Below are 17,548 nucleotides of genomic sequence, written 5' to 3' on the forward strand. Positions count from 1 at the left end.
TCCCCCCTCCTCTTAATGTTCCTCTCCCCTCCCTTTTACCGGAAAAGGAGGGAGACCTCTGTGTGTAACACTTTATTGTGATAAAGGAGGGAGACCGATAAAAGGGAGGGGAGAGGAACATTAAGAGGAGGGGGAGGAACACTAATGGGGTGGGGGGACCACTAAGAGTCAGGGAGGGGTGGGGAGAGGAACACTTAAGGGACATGGAGGGGAGAGGACCACTAAGGGACAGGAAGGGGAGGGGAGAGGAACACTAAGGAATGGGGAGGGGACCACTAAGGGACAGGAAGGGGAGAGCACCAGTAAGGGCCATGGATTGGAGGGGAGAGGAACACTAAAGGACATGGGGGGGAAGAGTAGCACACAAGGAGGCCTGAGTGGGGAGAAAGACACACAGATGGGGCTGGGGATGTACGAGACACACAGAAGGGCCTAAGGTGATGTAAAATCAAAGTGGATGGGGGGTGAAAGATATACAGAGGGGCTGGAGAAGAGGAAAAAGAGACACAGAGGGGCTGGGGGGAGTCAAACATGCTCGGGGTGAAAGAGAAACACACACAGGAGTTGGGAAGAGTAACGACACAAAGGGGCTGGGAGAGAAGTAGACACACAAAGGGGCTGTGGGGAGTAAGGCACGCAAAGCACAACTGGGGAAATAGGGCATAAGATACACTAAAGGGAGTAAGACATTTAAAAAGGGGAGAAGACACAAAAGGGGGGTTATAAGAGGCACACAGGTGAAGATGCTTTATTTGGGGGTGGGGGTTTTACCCCAAAATCCTTGCACCGACCCTGTCCATTACGATCTGCTCAAGTGATCAGTCTATCTAACTTCACCTTAATTTTATCATTACGCTTAGATTTGCTTTTCAACATATTTATTGTTTAAAGGTATGGATAAGGCAGAAATTATCATAGATCTGTATAGTACATAATGCATTAATCACAATACTTTTATAGTTGACATTACAATGCATGTAGCAATTTGGGATATAGAATAATCAGGTTGCTTCTTGCATTCAGATTTTCTTACATTTTAAAGAAATTAGATGTAGCATCATTTATTACATTTTTCTGATCAAAATAATTTACTACATTTAACAAATTAATTTGCAATAAAAGTAAATATTAGCAGAGCTGTTCATATAAAATCTGGTCCTTTAGTTTAAAAACTTGTTTAGGCAGGGTCCTCTTCACCTGCTGTTCCAGTATGCCTTATACGTGTTGTTAGAAGTCTTCTTGTTTCCTGTTGTACAGCACTGCGGATATGTTGGCACTATAAATAATTTTACTTGATATTTAGAGTGCTTGTCTCTTGTTTTACAGTTCATATTCATGGTAGCAACATAACTGGGGTTCGTCAGATAGGGTACTGCATGAGTTTTGGCTTGAGGACACAGGACTTTGGGAAAAAGATGACGCAGGAGCCCAAATTGTGCCATCTGCAGAGAGAACACTTTATATTAAAAAACATAATAACACACTATTTAAAACACCCAAAAGTACCCTAAAATACATAAAACCCCACAAAAAGCAGACTTTGTGCAATTATGGGGGTGGGTTGAGGAGCATAGCTTCTCCCTTTGATGTATTTAAGGTGAGGTTTTTCTAGATATCTCTACAGTTATAAGTAACGTAGTGCAGAGATACAGGGATATGCCGTTTTACAGTAGCTCAAACTGCCAAAGTATACCAGATCTTGCAAAACAGTCCTGCTTTGAGACTTCTTTCTCAACATTCATAATTAAAGTGACACTACAGTCACCAGAACTACTAGCGACAGTGTTTACACTGCTGCCACTAGAGGGACCTTTTGAACGAGGTCTTGTAGTCTCCACTTTCTGAATGGAGATGTAGAATGCCACCCTTAGCAAAGTTTTAATTTAATGCATCTCTATGAGGAGCTGTTAATTGACAAAGTGCAGAGATTTTCAGAGCATATTAGTGATATTGCAGAAGGTCTTGATGGTAAGGTATATCTTTTTGCTGATGATACTAAAATTTGCAACAGGGTTGATGTTCCAGGAGGGATAAGCCAAGTGGCAAATTATTTAGGTAAATTAGAAAAATGGTCAGAGCTGTGGCAACTGACATTTAATGTGGATAAGTGCAAGATAATGCATCTTGGGCCTAAAAATCCAAGGGCAGCGTATAGAATATTTGATACCCTACTAACCTCAACATCTGAGGAAAGGGATTGAGGAGTAATTATTTCAGATGAATTAAAGTTATGCAGACAATGTAATAGAGCAGTAGGAAACGCTAGCTTGGTTGTATAGGGAGAGGCATTAGCAGTAGAAAGCGAGAAGTGCTCATGCCATTGTACAGAACACTGGTGAGACCTCACTTGGAATATTGTATGCAGTACTGGAGACCGTATCTTCAAAAGGATATTGATACTTAAGAGAGAGTTCAAAGAAGGGCTACTAAACTGGTTCATGGTTCATCTTAACATGTATAGCTTGGAGGAAAGATGAGACGGGGGGATGTGATAGAAACATTTAAATGCATAAAGGGAATCAACACAGTAAAGGAGGAGACTATATTTAAAAGAAGAAAAACTACCACAACAAGAGGACAGCCTTAAATTAGAGGGACAAAGGTTTAAAAATAATATCAGGAAGTATTACTTTACAGAGAGGGTAGTGGACGCATGGAATAGTGGTAGAGGTTAGTACAGCTGAAGTGGTAGAGGTTAATACAGTGAGGGAGTTTAAGCATGCGTGGGCTAGGCATAAGGCTATCCTAGACTTAAAGGACCACTATAGGCAACTTCATCTAGGTTTCCCAGTAATGGCTGCTTTTCTTTTGCGTAAAATCATCCAGAAAGATGACCTGGATGCATGGGTGTCCAAATTTTTCAATCTACTGGCATCTGCCAGTAGGTGGCATTGTGTGTGGAGAGAGGCAAGGATAGAAAGCTACATCTTAACCCTGCTTCTCTCTCCTGACTGAATCCGCAGGGAAGCAGCCCACAGTGCAGCCAGCAACTCCCAGACTGCAGAGACTGCCTACAGATCATGATGTTTAAGTAAGCTTCTTATTCAGCCAGCTTTTATTCACAGGCTGAAGTTAGCTTCTTATTCAGTGATAGAAGATAGCTTCTTATTCATCTAACATTTTTATTCATTCAAAATGTATGTAAATATTACGAACTGTGCAATATAATTATAACTTGATAAATACAATACCCATATCCAAGCCATATTTCTACACATTTCTGATATAATAATGAAAACAATAAAAAGAATACTAAATATTATTAGCTACATATAAATTAAGTTGGCTCATTAAAATTGTCTATTGTTTTTGTAAAGTCGGACATTATATCTTCCGCCTCTAAAATAAATAAATAAATAACACATTTGCCCCTTAACCCCTTAAGGACTGGACTTTTTTTGCGATGTTGTACATTTGCGACCAGGCATCTTTTTGACACTTTTGAGGTGTTTGTGTTTAGCTGTAATTTTCCGCTCTCTCATTTACTGTTCCCATACAAATTATATATTGTTTTTTTCAGGACAAAAGGGGCTTTCTTTACATACCATTATTTATATAATCTCATGTAATCTAATTTTAAAAAAATGAAAAAATATGATGAAAAATTGAAAAAAATACAAGTTTTTTGAATTTTATGTGAAAAATCTTTTACTCATCTACAAAAGCGAATGAAAAAAACTGCTAAATAGATTCAAAATGTTGTCCTGAGTTCAAAAATACCCAGTGTTTACATGCTTTTTGCTATTTTTTTGCATGTTATAGGGCTATAAGTACAAGTAGGATATTGCGGTTTCAAAACATACATTTTTAAAATGTATCAATAGTGACATTGTAACACTATTATCTGTCATAAATTGCTAAATAACACCCCACATGTACATATTTTTTTAAAAGTAGACAACCCAGGGTATTCAATATGGGGTATGTCCAGACTTTTTTAGTAGCCACTTAGTCGCAAACACTGGCCAAAGTTAGCGTTCATATTTGTTTGTGTGTGAAAAAAGTAAAAAACTAAATTGAACGCTAATTTTGGCCAGTGTTTGTGACTAAGTGGTTACTAAAAAAGACTGGACATACCCCATTTGCAATACCTTGGGTTGTCTTCTTTTGCAAATGGTATGCCATCATGGGGGTAATTCTCATTCCTGGGCTACCATACGCTCTCAAAGGCAACGTAACCAACCTGGCCATTTTCAATGTAAAAATATTTGACCCATATATTTGACCCTGTAACTTTCAAAAACGCTATAAAACCTGTACATGGGGGGTCCTGTTCTACTCAGGAGACTTTGCTAAACACAAATATTAGTGTTTCAAAACTGGAAAATGTATCACAACAATTATATCATCAGTAAAAGTGCTGTTTGTGTGTGAAAAATGCAAAAATGTTCCTTTCACTGACAAAATCATCGCTGTGATATGTTTTACTGTTTTGAATCACTAATATTTGTGTTCAGCGAAGTCTCCCGAGTAAAACAGTACCCCCCATGTACAGGTTTTAGGGTGTCGTAGAACGTTACAGGGTAAAATACAGTGATAGCAAATTAAATTCTCTGGACTTTCGGCCTGGGTTGGCAGGCAGGTCCCTTAAATTGCAATCAATAAAATAACTTAATTATGTAAAAATATTACATAAATACGCACGTAGAATTTAAATATATATGCATATTTATATATTTGAAGTCTACGTGTATATTTATATAATTATTTATGTAATTTTGTATATGGACATATGAATAGTTTGCATTCTTTTTATTTATTTATATATACATAGATATATATACAATTTCATTCTAAGTGTATTTTGATATAAATATATATATATATTAATATCAAAATACAGTTAGAATAAAATTTCGTATAGATATATAATTTTTTTTAATTTTTATTATTATTTTTAATTTTTTTAATTCAATTTAAATTATTTATTATTCGTATTTTATAATAATATATATATACAATATATATAGTTATTATATATATTATATATATACGTGTGTAAATTAATTATAAGTGTATTTTTATATTAATATATGTACATATTAATATAAAAATACACTTAGCATGACATTATATATATGATAGACATATAGAATAATATATTTTTTTATTAACTTTCACTTTAAATTTTTTTTTGATTTTACAGTTGCAGGGAGACTGCCTGTCAGCACAGACAGTCCCCCTGCAGGCAGAGACTAGGACACCTATTGTGACCATGTGGTCGCCCTGTTGGGCGATCACATGGCCACAGGGGTCCTAAACCGCCATGGGGAGACTGTCTGGGCTGCAGGCAGTCTCCCCACACCGGGAGCACCGCCGATCGCCGCCGGGGGAACGACGGCGATCGGGTAAGTACATTGGACGGTTAGGACGGTTCAGGACCGTCACCGGTCGGCAACGCAAAAATGCCGATGAGGGTCCTGAACCGTCCTCCTTCCTTAAGGGGTTAAAGGGGGCATCAAGATGCCACCTTTAAATCAATGGCATTTAAACTAAATCCATCTTGGCCATGCTGGCATTGATTTCTATACACTGGAACCCCTCTTTGTCATACAATAATATTTAGCATGGCCAAACCACAATTTTGATTAAAAACTGGCACCAAAGTGGCACCATTAACTCAATGCATTTCAATGGGGATTTCTGAATACGTAACCAAGGGTTTCCTATATGAAAGCCGTCTTGGCTCACCCAAAATGCCATAGATTTCAATACGCTGGGGACACCTCTATGTCATCCAACAACATTTAGCCTGAGCCAAACCACGTTTCATATAAAAACTGGCACATATGTGTTTCCATCAACTCAATGCATTTCAATGGGGATTTCTGAATAAGTAACCAAGGTTTTCCTATGTGAAAACCATCTTGGCTCACCCAAAATACCATTGATTTCAATACACTGGGTACCCTCTATGTCATCTAAATACATGTAGCCTGAGCCAAACTACGTTTCATATAAAATAACTGGCACCATCAATATAATGGGGATTTCTGAATAAGTAACTAAGGTTTTCCTATATGAAAACCATCTTGGCTCACCCAAAATGCCATTGATTTCAATACAATGGGGTCCCCCCTATGTCATCCAACAACATTTAGCCTGAGCCAAACCACATTTTATATATAAAAAAAAAACTAGCACCAAAGTGGAACCATCAACTCAATGCATTTCAATAGATATTTCTGAATAGTTAACCAAGGTTTTACTATTTACTGTGCAGCCCTGAGCCAGGAAGCCCCTCCAGTGACCATCTAAGAAGTGGCCACTTGGAGGTGTCCCCATGGGCAATGTAAACACTGCCTTTTCTCTGAAAAGGCAGTTTTTACATGAAAATGTCTGAAGGGAGCTATTACACTCACAAGAACAACTACATTAAGCTGTAGTTGTTCTGGTGACTATAGTGTCCCTTTAAAGATTGAAACACCTTATTGGAATATAAAAATCCCATAAATGCCAATAATAAAGAAAGGATTGCTTATATATGTGATTTTAGTTGTCTTAGCTACCATTTAAAAAGGATTTTTTTTTTTTTAATATTGGCAGATTTAAAAAAAAAAAATGCACTATTGAACAAGATCCTACAAAAGAACCCTATGATTACTTATAGAGGAGTTCCGAACCTTAAAAGTAATTTACTACGAAACCATATTAAGAACCCAATAAGTAGGAGGAATGCATTTAACCAACAGTTTTTATGGATGTGGAACTTGTGGAGTGTGCAAGAATGCAGGCTTAAATAAGAGATGCATCACATCATTTTGTAACCCCCAAAGTAAAGAAGGCAATTTCCCTATCAAACAACTTATTACATGCTATTCAAAGAAAGTCATCTATTTGATTGTATGCATTTATGGTTTAGGGTATTTGGGGAGAACCACTAGAAGTTTAAATGTGCGGATTCAAGAACACCTACACAACATTAAGAACGTCTTTGAGAAACATAGCCTCTCAGCACATTTTAAACAACAGCATAATAGCAACTCCAGACAATAAGAATTTATGGGTATTCAGAAAGTACCTATGAATTGGAGAGGAGAAGATCCCATTAAGAAAATGGGACAACAAGAAATGAGATGGATTTTTAACCTTAACACTTTAACTCCTCATGGTCTTAATAACGATTTCTAAATGTGCAATTTCTTATGAATTACCTTTTGATCATTGAATTTTATAGTTATTTTAATACTGGAATAATTATAGAAACTTTTAAATTAATTTTGAACATTGAATTTTACAATTATGGCTATGTAAAATTGGGATAACCTATGATTATGGAGACTGCTCAATATCCCCTAAATGTATGTACAGTATATACTCGAGTATAAGCCGACCCAAATATAAGCCGAGGCCTCTAATTTTACCCCAAAAATACTGGTAAATTTCTAAATAAAATTAGATCCTAAAAAAATTATATTAATTGAATATTTATTTACAGTGTGTGTATATAATGAATGCAGTGTGTGTGTATGAATGCAGTGTGTGTGTATGAATGCAGTGTGTGTGTGAGTGCAGTGTGTGTATATGAATGCAGTGTGTGTATATGAATGAAGTGTGAGTGTGTGTGATGCAGTGCGTGTGTATGAGTGCAGTGTGTGTATGAATGCAGTGTGTGTGTGTGAGTGCAGTGTGTGTATATGAATGCAGTGTGTGTATATGAATGAAGTGTGAGTGTGTGTGATGCAGTGTGTGTTTGTGTATGTTGGTGGGGGTGGGCATTTTGATTGTTATTTTATTAATTATTATTTTAATCCTTTTTTTATATTATTATTTGTTTTATTAATTATTATATTAATTTTTTTATTATATTGTTATTTTTTAAATTATTATTATTTTTAATATTTTATTATTATTATGTATTTTATTTTTTCCATCCCCCATCCCTGCTTGATACATGGCAGGGAGGGGGCTCTCCTTCCCTGGTGGTCCAGTGGCATTGGTAGTTCAGTGGGGGGGAGGGGGGCTGGCTGAGAGTTTACTTACCTCTCCTGCAGCTCCTGTCAGCTCCCTCCTCCTCCGCGCCGGTCCATGCAGCTCCTCTGTCAGCTCACAGTGTAAGTCTCGCGAGAGCCGCACTATGACCCCGCGGCTCTCGCAAGACTTACACTGGAAGCTGACAGAGGTGCTGAACGGACCGGCGCGGAGGAGAAGGGAGCTGACAGGAGCTGCAGGAGAGGTAAGTAAACGCTCTGCAGCCCCCACAGCCCCCTGTCTGTATTATGGCAATATAAATTGCCATAATACAGACAATTGACTCGAGTATAAGCCTCGTTGGGGTTTTTCAGCACAAAAATGTGCTGAAAAACTCTTATACTCGAGTATATACGGTAAGTAATTACGATTTTAACTGAAACAGCAACTATGATAAAGTGTTACTAACTAAATTATAAAGGTGTTTATTTATGTACAATTATTACAATAACTATAATGAAAGACAGGATGGTCCCCTGACAATATAACAACCAGTACCTATGGGAGATCTCCAATTTTAAATACTTTATTAGAGATGTCGTAGCAGTTTCCATATTATAGTCATAAGAACAAGATAAAAAAACACACAAAATATCTTATGTTTAAAATTAATAATTCCACATTACATAAAGTATAGAGATGTCCCGAACAGTTCGCCGGGAACTGTTCGCCGGTGAACATAGCTTGTTCGCGGTCGCTGCGGCGGGCGAACATATGCGATGTTCGGTCCGCCCCCTATTCATCATCATTGAGTAAACTTTGACCCTGTACCTCACAGTCAGCAGACACATTCCAGCCAATCAGCAGCAGACCCTCCCTCCCGGACCCTCCCACCTCCATGACGAATAGGGGGCGGACCGAACATCGCATATGTTCGCCCGCCGCGGCAACCGCGAACAAGCTATGTTCGCCGGCGAACAGTTCCCGGTGAACTGTTCGGGACATCTCTATACTTTATGTAATGTGGAATTATTAATTTTAAACATAAGATATTTTGTGTTTTTTTATCTTGTTCTTATGACTATAATATGGATACTGCTACGATCCTCTGAAAAACCATTGCTGTTGCCCTTACAAGGGTTACTACATCCCTATTCCAAGATGGCGATATTGGGCATAACGGAAGTGACGCACACGTTGGATAGTGTCATGTCATTTCCTTTGCCGTAATATTTGCCCATAGACAAAATGGAGATATAAGCCTAGGAAGTGACGCGGCATGGCTTACCACGTCAGTAACGTAACGGGATTGTTAAAGGCAGCTGGAGAAACGTACATAACCCCTGAAGGAAGAGGCCTGATTGCCCACTAATCACGGGGAACCACCAATGAAGTGGAAGATCAGGATATTTAAGAAAATGTCTGGAAGCCAACCACACCGACTGAGAAAACCCTGTGAAGTGGCGAAACACATCTAGGAGAAGGAGCCTGCAGTGGACATTTTAATTGGTTTTACTTGGTTTTAATTGTTTATTATTTCTATGTTTATTTCACAATTATTATTTTAATTTATCAAGTAATAAATTCCCTTTTTAATTTTTAAGTCCAATCCAGGTCCTCCTATTGGTTGCTTCCAAGAAGGGTGGTGTCCTCTTTACAGACACCTAGATGATTATACCCAGAGCCAGGTCCCAGTGGCTCTAGAGAAGGTGAGCAAGTATTTGTACTTTATTATGCAGCACTTTTTTGTCCTGACATACTACACTATAAGTGGTTTCTGTCTTATTCTTGTGAGGAATTCCCCCAAGATACAGAGGGTACAGTGCCACCATACGGCACTAATGCTGATGAGATCTGAGCCTGTCCATTCTGAGGCTCTAATACATGTATAGTCTTCATATGTCACATTTATTCTAACATATTTATGCTATGTGATGTCCTTTATCTTTTTCACATATATGTCTGTATATCGTTTGAACTACACTACCGTTGGAGTCCTCAGTCAAAATTTGTATACTTCCAATTAGGGGTAGGTGGTTATATTTCAACCACGCATGCTTCACTCTTGCGTTATTAGTTCTTTTTGGCTATTCTCCAATTTTCTACTGTGCATGTTTGGTGGGTGAGAGGGATTCCCACAAAAGAGTGTTGAAGTAGATTACATACATTGCAACTATTTGATTTTGAAGCGCCTCTTTTTTACACACAGATCACTATATATATTCTTTATATGAAACGTGGTTTGGCTCAGGCTAAATGTTTTTGGATGACATAGAGTGGACCCCATTGTATTGAAATCAATGGCATTTTGCGTGAGCTAATATGGTTTTTATATAGGAAAACCTTGGTTACTTATTTAGAAATGTAGCAGAGCCCTAGTCCTAGCAGGGACTCTCCTCCACTGGTTACTCCAATATATACTCTGGAACAAGCAACACAATCCAATGGAACGACCAAACACAGTAAAATAATCCAGGAATCTCCCACCTCATCCCCAGCAACTTGACGACACTCAGTTCTGGGGATATAACTGATTCTTATTGTCACATACACAGCTTTTATGCCATCTCCAAAGCAAGGGGTTTCAATCCCAGGATCCTTTGTGCCTGAGAGATAATTGCCTGAGTAAACTCCTCCAATTTAATTATCTCTTAAGAACAAAAAATGCCAAAAGTATCCTGTACCTCAAAAGTCCCCCAGCCATACATAAAATCTCCACAAAAAGTACATTCCCTGATACCCCCAATCTGAGTTACCAACATGTCCAATCTGAGTTACCAACATATTTGATCGGTGGGATAGAACGGGAACGGCATTGTGTGGAAGATTTGACCAGCCAGACATGAGGTGGTAGCCGAAATTAGTTCCAGGAGAATAGGTGCCCTGGCCGGTCTCTATTCGTGAGGTTCCTGTCCAAAAACCATACAAGCTTTCACAATCCAAATGCTCCCCCTGTTCGGTACTTTATATCTCCAGAACGCCATTCATGTAGGTGGTTGGGAAACTGAACCGACAGCAGTCGGCAGTTTACCAGTGTTCGTGCAAGTGCCAAGCCGAAAATAGTTCCAGGCACTCAACGACCAGGTACCGCTGCCCTCGTTCGGGAGACAAGATGGCCACCATTCTCCCAGCCACGTGTCCGGTTATACAAAATGGCAGGCCACCCAGGAGAGCCTTCATTAATTGTTTGGCACTTAAGTGGTTGGTGTTAATGTTCTAATGGGGTACAGGGGTTGTCCTTGTTCGGGTGATGAATGAATTCCGTTCGATGAAGTCTACCGAAGGGACAAAGGAGAACTGTAACGGACCGTTTCAGCACACAAGGGGTTAAAATCCGTTTAGGCGATATTCCCCTTTCAGATATAAAGGCAGCTTCAGTAAAACACCAAACTCCCGAACTGGATACAAGGGAATGCACCAAACTCCCGAACTGCATACAAGGGAATAAGGTAACACTCCAAACTCCCGAACTGCATACAAGGGAATAAGGTAGCACTCCAAACTCCCGAACCGGAACCTCACGAATAGCTGCTAGCAGACGAACAGGAAAAGCTCCCAAGTGGCTTCCACTCCTGGCAATCAGTCTCTAACAGCATACAGTGAATCCCCCCCAAGAACGAGACAGAGCTCCGTGTTGAGGGCCAAGCAGTGGTCTGGTTTATTATGGGCTACCCGCCCAGTATTTATGCAGGTCTCCCACTTGGTGGACACTCCCCTAGGGGACCAAATGGGAGACTGTAACAAAAGACAGACAGGTATCAATTTAGGACATACAGTCACAATACTTTCCCACAATGCATCCTGGCTTCCTCTCCTCTGCCCTGGAGATAATTGAGAAGTAATTCAATTATCTCCCAGGACAAAGGCAAATCACCATTATGCACATGGTGAGCACAAAAACATTAAAACACTTTAAAATACACAAAGTCATATTTTATACATAAAACACAGACATGTCACACATCCCCAGATAGCTGGGATCTGAGCGCACAAAACTACAGAATAGCGCTCAGATCCTATTCACACAGTTCAATTGCCTTGGAGCCAAAGTCTTTAATTACACGAATAGGCTCCATGGCATAGCTATCTGGGTTAACACATTCACATAACAAAAGTACCGGATGAACATGTATTCGTTAGATCTGTACGAATAAGAACCAGGCGGCGGACGGCTCAGCGGTGTTCGTGCAAATAAGTGTCCGTTTTTAGATCCATGGTGTAAGTGCTGAACACCGCTGGCCGCTCGGGACTTTTAAAATGGCTGCCGCCACGTGTTCGGTAAACGAACAAAGACCACCCTGTATTCGTCAATTAAGCTGCGGTTAACCGCAGCTTCAGGGAGGTAAATTGGCGGCACAATCCAGCTCCCAGGTGGTCGCTCCTTCGGCAGTTTGTTCGGTAGATAAAATCTACCGAAAAAAACCCCGGTAGAAAGGCACGAATAAGCCTTTCTGCAGGGAAAATAAAGTCTTTTAAAGTCTGGTCCATAGTCCAAAGGCAGCAGGCGTGCAACCAGGCTTCTCCAATGCAATGTGGCGAGATTGCTCTCGTCACAAGAACCACACAAAATAACTGGCAAAACACATGAAATAACAAGGGACGAATATACGGATAGCCAATATAGGGAATAAAAAGTAACTTGCACATGCCCATTCTTCTACAAGAAATCCCTATTGAAATGCATTGAGCTGATGGTGCCAGTTTTTGATACGAAATGTGGTTTGGCTCAGGCTAAATGTTGTTGGATGACATAGAGGGGACCCCAGTGTATTGGGTGAGGCAAGATAGTTTTCATATAGGAAAACTTTAGTTACTTATTCAGAAATTGAAATGCGTTGAGTTGATGGTGCCACTTTGGTGCACGTTTTTAATCAAAATTGTGGTTTGGTTCACGCTAAGTATTATTGTATGATGCGGAGAGTTGTCCATTTTATAGAAATCAAGGCCAACATGGTGAAGATGGATATAGTTTAAATGGTATTGATTTAAAAGGTGGCATCTTGATGCCCCCTTTAAGTGGCAAATGTGTTATGTATTTATTTATTTTAGAGGCTGAAGATACAATGTACTACTTTAGAGAAACAAGAGCCAATTTGAACGAGCCAACTTAATTTATGTAGCTAATAACATTAATTATTCTTTTTATTGTTTTCATTATTTATTATTATATCAGAAATGTGTAGACATATGGCTTGCATATGAATACTGTATTAATTCCCAGATTTGACTATTAACATGACGTAAAGTCATGATTTTATTAAAGACACGGAGGCGAGTATTATGCATATCTCTTTCTTTATTACTCTCAGCAGCAAAGAAATAGAGATAAATAAATAACTGAAATTAACAAAAAAAAATACAGTGCTCAAGCAACCAATCACATAACACAGGAAGTGACTATAATATGCTTGAAGCACCCACAATCCCCCTCTTTCTTGCGGATAACGAAGACCAAAACGTAGAAAAATCCAACTTCAGCTAACGTAGCCAACAGCATCTCCAACATGGAAATCACGAGAAATTCAGGCTAAAGGAGACATAGAAAAAATATGGTAATATCTGGGCTCCAAACTGTAATTAAATCACTAAGTCAAGCCCAACTCCTCACACCCAAAATATGTTAATATATCAAGCGGTAGCATAAATGTATTTCTCCAATACATATAATGTCAGATACTGAAACATTAGAACCAAAACTTCCAATAGAGAACTTACCATACTTACCCACCATACCAGCCAATTTCCAACCACAACCGGGTGGGTGGGTGGGAATAATACTCGCCTCCGTGTCTTTAATAAAATCATGACTTTACGTCATGTTAATAGTAAAATCTGGGAATTTTATTAAAGACACGGAGGCTCCTATTATGCAAGTTCAAAGCTTAGAAACCACTTTAGATGCAAAATGGTCAATCGGCTTGAAGTAGAAATCACGAAAAGTCGATTCCCGTGACCAATCCGCTGCACATAGAATATCTTCCAAGCGGCAGCCCATAGCCGAAGCCTTGGAGGCCATAGCTCCACGGACTGAATGAGGGGTGAATCTGGACGTATCGATCCCGGCCAGAGTCAACAACTCCCGTACCCATCTTGCCAACATAGGTGTAGACACCGGAAGGTGTGGGGCTCGAAACAAAATGAACAAGGGGCATAAATCCGGGGATCGTAACGGTCAAGTAACCTCCAGATAGGCCTGAAGGCATTCAACTGGACAGAGAGCAGGATTATCCTGGAATCTAGGGTAGACAAACACTTTTGAAGCCGACTTCGTCCTTCTGGATATGTTAAAGGAGATGCCTTCCGGGGTAAACGCAATGGCATTCCAGTCAAGTGCTCGAACATCCGACACCCTCTTACAAGAAATCAAACATAACAGCATGACCACCTTAGCCGACAGCTGTTTCAGTGTCAGATCTTGATTTGGATACCAAGATGACAAAAATCGTAGAACCACATTCACGTCCCAAAAGGCAGTGAATCTCGCACAGGGTGGTCTAGCGAGACGAATCCCTTTGAGTAGCCGGCATACGAAGGGGTGACGCCCTACAGGCAAACCATCCAAACCTTGATGCCCAGCTGATATAGCGGATCGGCATAAATTAATGGTGCGATAAGCCTTCCCAGATTCAAACATCCCAGTAAGGAATTCCATGATCATATGCAAAGGAGCAGATACGGGATCCACTGACCGTCCCACGCACCAACTAGACCAGATTCGCCAGGCGGATCGGTATGCCACTCGAGTACCTGGTGCCCATGCATTGTCAAGGAGGTAGAGAGTTGATTGCGGAACTCCCGCGATAGTCCAGGGTCCCCTGAAAGGGGCCATGCCATCAGACGTAGAAGGCAGCGGTCCCTCAGGAGATTAGGGAAGGTTGGTATTAGTCGTGGGTAATCTGCGGTCAACTCCAGTAACCGAGGGAACCAAGGTCGAGACCGCCACAGTGGTGCGATCAACACCATCGAGCAGCCGTGTCGAGCCAGTTTCGACAGCGTGCGAGCTACCAGATTGAATGGGGGAAAGGCGTAAAGTCGAGCATTCAGCCATTCCTGAAGGAACGCATCCGTCGCCACTGCTGCCAGATCTGGTCTCCAACTGAAAAACATGGACACTTGCGTGTTGAGATGGGACGCGAAAAGGTCCATTTCGAATGGGCCCCAAATTAGATCCAATCCCTGGAAGGCTGCAGCGTGTAAGTACCAATCTCCAGAGTCTTTCAAGTAGCGTGAGTTCCAATCGGCCGTTGAGTTGTCTAGTCCCGGTATATGTTCCGCCTGCACGGAAATGTTGTTTTGCGAAGGCAGAACCGCCAGAAATCTTTCGCCATGAGAGTTAGCATGCGCGATTTCGTGCCTCCCAGGTGGTTGATGTAACGCACCGCTGACACGTTGTCCATCCTGAGCATCACGCAACAATTCGCACGTTCTGGTGTAAGGCTGCGAATAGCGAATGCCCCTGCCAATAGTTCCAGGCAATTGATGTGGAGTGTTTGTTCTTGATCTGACCATCTGCCTCCGGTAGACGCGGTACCACAAGTGCACCCCAGCCGTGTAAGCTGGCATCGGACTCTATCACGATGTCCGGGATGGATCCGAATATGGCTCTCCCGTTCCAGGCGTCCATGTGGGCCAGCCACCAGGTCAATTCATCTCTGGACTCGTCGTCTCGTAAGATTGGCCTGCGCGCAGGTGAGAGCCCTTTAATCGTTGAAGGGCCCGATAATGGAGAGGCCCAGAAAATATCGCCTGTATTGAAGCAGCCAAGAGGCCGATCACCCTTGCCAGATGCCGGATAGAGAGGTCGTCTGCACGTAACGTACATCTGATCTGCTTCTTGATGGCCTTCATCTTGGACTCCGGAAGGAATAGGAACTGTTGGATGGAATCCACTGTAAACCCCAGGAATTCTATCGATTGGATGGGATCCAACACCGATTTTTCCCAATTGATGAGACAACCTAGATTCTGGAGTAAGGACATAGTCCATGAGACATGAACCCGTAATTGCTCTTTTGATTGGGCCATCAGCAAGATGTCGTCTAAATATATAATCAGACGCACTCCACGGCTCCGGAGGAAGGACACTACCGGCTTTATGACCTTGGTGAAGCACCAGGGGGCCAAGGATAGTCCGAATGGCAGACAAGTAAACTTCCATCGTCTCCCTTTCCAGGTGAACTGGAGAAAATCTCTGTGGTCCGTAGTTATAGGAACCGTAAAATAAGCGTCCTTGAGGTCCAGTTTGGCCAGCCAGTCGGACTCCTGTAGGAGGTCTCGAAGACAATGGATGCCTTCCATCTGGAAATGACGATATTGAAGAAAGGCGTTGAGGGGGCGGAGGTTGATGACTGGACGCACACCTCCTCCTTTCTTCGGGACCAAAAAGAGGTTGCTCGTAAACCCCGGTTGAGTAAACAGGACCTCTTGTATTGCACCCTTGGTGCGAAGTTCCATGATCTCCGAGGAGATCAATTCTTCTTGATCTCGAGCGAGTGACAGTTCCCTGGGGACAGAGAGCTGAACAGGCATGGACGCAATGTCTATATGGTAACCCCGCACTGTTTGGAGAACCCAAGCATCTGTTGTCAAGGCAGCCCACGCTTCGTAAAACTGGGCCAACCTGCCCGCCACCCGCTCTTGCGTATGAGGCAAAAAAGGGGTACTCACCATAAGGGCGTCTGCCCGACGAGGCACCTCTCGGATAGCGGGAGTTCCAGGGTCTACCTCTGGAGGAGAAGAAGGAGCCTCTCTGAGCTCTAAACACACCCCGGGATCATCGGCCAGGTGAACGGCACCTGCTGCGCCCGGTCCCTCCAAAAACTCTAGGGGAAAACACCCTCTTCATGTTAGCTTGGGCCTTATCAATGGCGGTGAAAGTTTTTACATAAGACCCCAAGTCTTTGACAAAATTGTCGCCAAACAACATCCCCTGAGCCGAGGGACCTGGTTCTGATATGGCCATGCTAGCCAATTTCGTGTAAATTTTTGGCAGGATTGCTTTCCTGCCCTCAGCGGATACGGCCATGTTGGCATTGCCTAGCAGGCAAATGGCACGCTGTACCCAGCCAATCGCCACATCCAGATCAAGCTCCAACTCACCCGCTTTGGCGGCTTCCAACACCTCATAGGCATTAGACAGTGGACCAAGAGTGTCCATTATCTTGTCCTGGCAGTTTCTCAGGGAAAAATCTAGGCCCTTCTTCTGTTTCCAGCCCGATTTATTAAGAAATGGTGCAATCTGAGGGTCGACCTCGGGCATCTTACACGCCGATCCTGGGACTGAGGGTCTAGGGCATTCCGCCCGCAGCTTACTGCGACCCTCCTTAGAGAGTGGCGTGCGCATCCTGTGCGCATCCTGTGCGCAATATAGCGGGCAATATGCTCGGGTGGTTCCCACTCAGCTGAGCGAGGATGACGCAGGTCATCCGGATCAAACAGGGGGTTACCCTGCGGATCCAGAAGCACCGCGCCGCTGCTCGCCCCCTGGGCAGCAACACCCTTAGCAGGAATAGCGCCCCCAGTATGGGATGCTACGGCAGGGGGAGCTCCCTCCTCCGAGCCGGCCTCATCATAAGAGGCATAATCCATTTCCTCATAGTCATCCTCCTCACTCCGGTCGCTCTCCGACCTTTCTTCA

The 17,548-nt window shown here is 42.0% G+C and overlaps 1 protein-coding gene across 1 annotated transcript in view; it reads right to left on the reverse strand.

The window, feature by feature from the left end:
* Window positions 1–861: 861 nt before the first annotated feature.
* LOC134574785 (T-box transcription factor TBX1-like) overlaps window positions 862–17,548 on the reverse strand; it is a 129,014-nt gene continuing 112,327 nt past the window's right edge. Inside the window, exon 8 of the mRNA XM_063433863.1 lies at window positions 862–1,442. Coding sequence (XP_063289933.1) covers window positions 1,321–1,442 — 122 coding nt within the window. The 3' untranslated portion in view covers window positions 862–1,320. The remainder of the gene's footprint in view (window positions 1,443–17,548) is intronic.

The sequence above is a fragment of the Pelobates fuscus genome, chromosome 10 (assembly GCF_036172605.1).
Source record: "Pelobates fuscus isolate aPelFus1 chromosome 10, aPelFus1.pri, whole genome shotgun sequence".
Lineage (NCBI taxonomy): Eukaryota > Metazoa > Chordata > Amphibia > Anura > Pelobatidae > Pelobates > Pelobates fuscus.